Source organism: Mustela nivalis, assembly GCF_964662115.1.
Source record: "Mustela nivalis genome assembly, chromosome: 18".
In the NCBI taxonomy this organism is placed as follows: domain Eukaryota; kingdom Metazoa; phylum Chordata; class Mammalia; order Carnivora; family Mustelidae; genus Mustela; species Mustela nivalis.
In genome coordinates, this window is record NC_139037.1 from 57,753,291 (window position 1) to 57,759,787 (window position 6,497).

Here is a 6,497-nt window from a genome sequence, read left to right on the forward strand (position 1 = left end):
GAATCCTGAGGGAGGATGCAAGCTGAACCCTCAGTGAGGAACCAGCTCTAACCTCGGGGCTTGACACCCTGTATTGGCAAGGGGGGTTGGAGGGTAAAATCATCTGTCTTCTCCTTCCCCATCTAACTTCGGCCGAGCCCAGCCCTCTGCTGCCTGAACATGTCTTGAATCTGTGTCATCCTCTCTACCCACCCAGCCTCGTCCACAGAGGGCTTGGCTCCAGCCTCTTCCCTTGTCTCATGGCCTCCAACCTCAGTGCCTCCCCTCCTTACTGCAGCCAGAGGAGTTTCCCTACAGGACAGATCTTGCCGTGGCTCTCTAGTGTCCTCTGTGGCCCGTGAGGCCCTGTGTGCCCGCCCCCTATTCCCCATGCTCTGGGTTCATTTCTTTTCTTTTCTTTTCTTTTCTTTTTTTAAGATTTTATTTACTTATTTGACAGAAAAAGAGATCACAAGTAGGCAGAGAGGCAGGCAGAGAGAGAGGGGGAAGCAGGCTCCCTGCTGAGCAGAGAGCCTGAAGCGGGGCTCAATCCCAGGACCCTGAGATCATGACCTGAGCCGAAGGCAGAGGCTTAACTTCCTGAGCCACTCAGGCGCCCCTCTGGGCTCATTTCTAAGCTTCCGTGTGGTCACCCTTTTACATTATTCTCACATACTATGTGAATCATAACTCCTCAAGCCCTCTTTCCCTTCTCATCCTTTGGACAAGCTGTTCTCTGTGGAATTCCATTTTTGCTCTTTTTTGCCTCCTTCGTACCTCTTCATCCTCCTTTAGGTCTCAGCTCAGATGTCCCTTCCTCCAGGAAGCTCTCCCTGATCCCCTGGGCAGGTCAGATGCTCCTACTCTCCCATCCCAGTCCTGGCCACTGTGGCTCATCACTGTGCGGGGACAGTTTATCTGCCTCATCAGACTGTGAGCCCGAGAGGGCAGAGCCTGGGCTGTCTGGGTTGCTGCGGGGTCGCGGCACTGCCCAGCACAGGCGGCACTGCCCAGCCCGGTCAGAACTTAGCGCATGTCAGTCGAGTGGAAGGTACTTAGCATCCTAACCTACTGTGTTTTCAAGATTGTAATTCCTGCTTTCTACCAGATTTCTCATTCTGACTTTCTTTTCCACCCAGAAAGATCCTCAGCAGGCCCTCAAGGAGCTGGCCAAGATGTGCATCCTGGCTGACTGCACCCTAGTCCTTGCCTGGAGGTGAGACTGAGGCCCCCCACCCAGGTCAGGCTCCATCCCGAGAGTCAGTCCACGCCCCCCCCCCCCAGACCTTTCCTTCTCCTGCCATGAACTCCCCATATGAGCCTGGTCCAGGCTGCCTCCCTCTGTTCCTCAGTGTCTTCATTTTTAAAATAGGGTCTTAATATCTTAGAGGACCATGGTCACAAAAACAGGTGACCTAAATCAGATTGCCAGAACCATACTAGGCACTGATGAGTTAGACATAAAGTCTGAATAACTAATTCCATATCTGGGTTTCTAAAGACTGTTTAGATTGGCTAATTTCTTTCTTTCTTTCTTTTTTTTAAAGATCTTATTTATTTATTTGACAGACAGAGATCACAAATAGGCAGAGAGACAGGCAGAGAGAGAGGAGGAAGCAGGCTCCCCGCCGAGCAGAGAGCCCAGTGCAGGGGTCAATCCCAGGATCCTGAGATCATGACCTGAGCCGGAGGCAGAGGCGTTAGCCCACTGAGCCACCCAGGCGCCCCTAGATTTGCTAATTTCTAATTGGGAAAAAGATATCCCTTCCTCACACCATAAAGAAAAATTAAATCCTGACAAATTAGAGACATTTAAAAAAAACCAAACAAGGTGTTAGAAGAAATCTTACAGGAGAATGTTTTTTGTAATCTTGGGGTAGGAAAAGTTTTGGGTCTAAGCAAGACCCAAAACCCCAAAGCCATAAAGGAAAAGGTTTGGCTGATTTGAGAATATTAAAACTTTAAAACTTCTGGATAGTAAGAGACTGTAAGTAAAGTTAAAAGCCAAGTGACAAATCACAAAAAAGTACTTGATGTGCACTTGATGTGTATATATATATACATGTATACAGTATGTATATATGTATGTATAAAATAAAGATTTAACATCTCTGATTTATGTATGTACATATGTTATATTTATACAGTGTTAATACTCTTAAATATTTATATGCATATATTTAAACATTTATTATATATTTGTATGTGGAAAGATATTTCCAGAAGTCAGTAAGAGCCCAAATAAGCGTCTAATTCAGGTTGCCAAAACACATGAAAAAAAATCAACTTTATTTTTTATCAGGAAAAAAATAAATTTAATTTTATTCTTTTTTATTTTATTTTTTTTAAGATTGTATTTATTTATTTGACAGGCAGAGATCACAAGTAGGCAGGGAGGCAGGCAGAGAGAGGAGGAAGCAGGCTCCCTGCTGAGCAGAGAGCCCGATAGGGGGCTCGATCCCAGGACCCTGGGATCATGACCTGAGCCAAAGGCAGAGGCTTTAACCCACTGAGCCACCCAGGCGCCCCAATTTTATTCTATTCTTTAAAGATTTTATTTGAGAGAGCGAGAGGGAGCACGCATGGTGGGGGAGGGGCAGAGGCAGAGGAAGAAGCAGACCCCCTGCTGAGCAGGGAGCCCCATGTGGGGCTCCATCCCAGGACCCTGGGATTATGACCTGAGCCTAAGGCAGATGCTCAACCCACTGAGCCACCCAGGCGCCTGAGAAAAAAGCTAACTTTTAAAAATGAGGTGCCATTTTCCTCCCTTAAATCTGGTGAAAACATCTCAGACAGATAGCATGAAATGGGCACCTGAGCTTTTGGTTGGGGGAGACTTGATTGGCTATTAACACGAAACAGACACCGCTTTTCTTTTTTTTTTTTTTTTTTTTAAGATTTTATTTATTTATTTGACAGACAGAGATTACAAGTAGGCAGAGAGGCAGGCAGAGAGAAGGGGAAGCAGGCTCCCCGCTGAGCAGAGAGCCTGACATGGGGCTCCATCCCAGGACCCTGAGATCATGACCTGAGCCAAAGGCAGAGGCTTTAACCCACTGAGCCACCCAGGCGCCCCCAGACACCACTTTTCAACACAGACATTCCCGCACCAGGATGAGCCCTGCTCGCGTGTGCAAACGTGAGTGTGCAAACATGCGTCTGCGATGACGCGGGCCATCAGTGCAGCTTCGGTGGTGAGAACCAGACAGCACCGTATTTTTATTTATGGGCAGAAGGAAGGAAAGGGAGCCATGTTTTGGAACAGACTTGTATGTGGATAAACTAGAAAGGCCTACAATGGACTCCAGGCCTTGGACAGCGTTGACCTCCGGGGAGGGGATCCTAGGGTCCTGGGATCGAGCCCCCCCATCGGGCTCCTTGCTCAGTGGAGAGCCTGCTTCTCCCTGTCCCCCTCCCCCAGTTGTTTTCTCTCTCAAATAAATAAAATCTTTAAAAAACATAGAACAAAGATGCTCCTTGTGCTTTTTTTTTTTTTTTTTTAAGATTTTATTTATTTGAGAGAGATCACAAGTAAGCAGAGGCAGGCAGAGAGAGGAGGAAGCAGGCTCCCTGCTGAGGAGGGAGCCCGATGCAGGGCTCGATCCCAGGACCCTGAGATCATGACCTGAGCCAAAGGCAGAGGCTTTAACCCACTGAGTCACCCAGGTGCCCCATCCTTGTGCTCTTTTCTCTGAGGAAGGTACAGGGGTCTCCTGAGCTCTGTGCCAGAAATCAGGGTGCAGAGACCGTAGAAGTTTCCTCTTACCTCACAGAAGCCTTTCCCGATTGGCTTCTCTCACTTAGCAATACACTTCTAAGGTTCCTCCGTGCCTTCTTGTGATTTGGAAAGTCACTTCTTACTGCTGAATAATATCCCATTGTCTGATGCACATTCTTTCCCAGCTGTGTCATGTTCTGTCAGGCAGATAGGCCAGGGCATGACCTTGAACTCACAACCCCAAGAGATCAAGAGTCACATACTCTACTGACTGAGCCAGGTGGGAGCCCCCAAGTTAGTTGTATATTAAAAGCAATTGTAAACATTACTCTATTTCGTGGGAAGTAGCGTCACGTCACATAAAGTTAAAGGTGCTGTTTCTCTCAGCCAGCTGTGTCATTTTGGGCAAGTGACCCCCCCGTCCCCACCCTGCCGCTGGTCCATGTTTCCTCCTCTGTATAATGGTTAGAAAATATTAAGTGCCATATAGGAGCTTTGGGGTGGGGGTGGGGGTTTCTGGAAGCTTTTGACCATAATGAGTTAGAGCAGCGCCTGGCATGCATCTAGACTCCCATGATGGCGAATGTTTCCTATGTCTTTACATGCAAATCATGGAACATTTTGCAGCCATTAAATAAAAGAGGCCAAGCTCCTGCTGACGGGAAGACATCCTGCTTATATTGCAAAGTGCAAAAAAGAAAGCAAATTCTAGGACCTGACACAGTGTGGTAACCTGAGGGTCCCGAACAAATTATTAAGGACTGTAACAGGAGGGGCACCTGGGTGGCTCAGTAGGTTAAAGCCTCTGTCTTTGGCTCAGGTCATGATCTCAGTGTCCTGGGATTGAGCCTGCTTCCCCCTCTGTCTGCCTGCCTCTCTGCCTACTTGTGATCCATGTCTATCAAATAATAAATAAAAATCTTAAAAAAAAGAACTGTAACAGGGTCGCCTGGATGGCTCAGTGGGTTAAAGCCTCTGCCTTCGGCTCAGGTCATGATCTCCGGGTCCTAAGATCGAGCCCCGAGTCGGGCTCTCTGCTTGGCGGGGAGCCTGTTTCCCCCTCACTCTCTGCCTGCCTCTCTGCCTACTTGAGATCTCTCTGTCAAATAAATAAATAAAATATTAAAAAAAAAAAAAGAACCGTTAATAATAATCCTGCTGAAGAGAAAAGCTGCAACGCCCGTCTAATGGGAAAAAAAGAATTAGAAAAATGAATGTTTGAGAATATGATCCATCACTTAATTAAAAAAAAAAAAAGAATCAAAAAAACATTGCTCTTTACGTTTCCTAAGGCCTTGACCCTGAATCCTTTATTTACTTCCACTCAACTCACTCTTCGCAAGCTCCCCGAACAAAAAAGACCAGCTTCTTCCCAGAGCCAATAAACTTGAGTTACTTTATTCTCCACACAGATAGAGCCTTGTGAAGATTTGGTTAGGTCACCTACCTTTGAAGCAGTTGGTTACAGGTCAGAGGAACCTGTGCCTGATGTGAAAATTGGGATTCTCAGGTCATGTTAGCGGTTATAGTAAGATTCAGCCGTCAGCTCGCCCGCAGCCTTCCGCTTGAAGGCATGCTACATTAAAAACCGGCAGAGGGGACTGAATGCCTCCTGAATTGGTCTTCCTGGGGCTGGGAAGAGAGTAACAGTGTTTCTGGGTTTTTTTTTTCCTTTCAAACTCCACATACCCGCTTCCCTTCCAGAATAGTTCGTGTTTCTTAAACAGGTCTCTGAGTGTGTGAAGCCGTGGCTCCTATAATTGTCGCAATTCTGCCATCCACTCCACTTTACAGATGAGGAGACTGAGGCCCAGAGAGAGAAAATCACTGGCCCCAGGGTCACTCAAGTGGGCAGGAGCAACCTGAATCCAGCGGGTCGGGCTCCCAGGCTCAGCACCTTAGCCAGCAAAGGTGTGCCTGGCCATGGTTGTCGCCAGGGAACATTTAGAGGAGGAAAGTTCGTTGTTTTTTTTTTTTTTTTCTCTGTATTAGAGTTAGCATCATAATGAACATGATGAACCTAAACATGCCCCCCTCCCCCTGGCTGACCCAAATGCTTTCACCCCAGCCCCGAGGAGGCCGGGCGCTACCTGGAGACCTACAAGGCCTATGAGCAGAAGCCGGCAGACCTCCTGATGGAGAAGCTGGAGCAGGACTTCGTCTCCCGGGTGAGGCCACGGCACCTCCTTTCCCGGTCCTCCCCCAGCTCCGTCCTGGGACGTGAACCTTACCTCTTCTCTCCATACCACTCTCAGCTCCTTCTCCCTTTTCTCACTCACACAGCGGCTAGACGGGTCTTCCTTAAGCACAAACTTGATTCTGCCTTCCCCAGCTCAAAACCCTCCCCAGTGCCTTCAGGGAAAACCTGGCCTCCTCACCACACTCTACCAGGCCCTGCCTATAACGCCTAGCAGCCCCATCTGTCCCTGGTGTCGCATTCTGTCACTTCCTCCAGATGTGGCTCACTCCTCTAAGCTTGTGACCTTCTGTTCCCTCAGCCTGCCTCCCTGCCTAATCCCATCTTTCCCGTCTCAGCTTTGATGCCTCCCCCTCCAGGAAGCCCTCCCTGATCCCTAGGCCAGGTCAAGTGCCCCTGTTGGGGTCTCCCCCCCGCAGCCCTCTCTGTGTGGGTCACCATTGTCAGGAGCTGCTGTGTCCCCCACACTGGACTGGGAGCCCCAGGAGGGCCAGGCTGACTTGGTCTCTGCTGTGTCCCCGGCACACGCTGTACTCAGTGGGTGCTTAGGGTGTACTGGCTGAATGAATTATTTAACCTGGGCTCCAATGACTGAATAATGGT

General features: G+C 48.5%; 1 protein-coding gene across 4 annotated transcripts in view; it reads left to right on the forward strand.

Annotated features, from left to right (window-relative positions):
* The window catches only part of ERCC1 (ERCC excision repair 1, endonuclease non-catalytic subunit), a 41,469-nt gene that overhangs the window by 33,342 nt on the left and 1,630 nt on the right, over nucleotides 1–6,497 (forward strand). For all 4 annotated transcript variants that reach the window (XM_082710665.1, XM_082710664.1, XM_082710663.1 and 1 more), the window contains 2 exons: nucleotides 1,119–1,195; nucleotides 5,766–5,865. In XM_082710665.1, coding sequence (XP_082566791.1) covers nucleotides 1,119–1,195; nucleotides 5,766–5,865 — 177 coding nt within the window. The remainder of the gene's footprint in view (nucleotides 1–1,118; nucleotides 1,196–5,765; nucleotides 5,866–6,497) is intronic.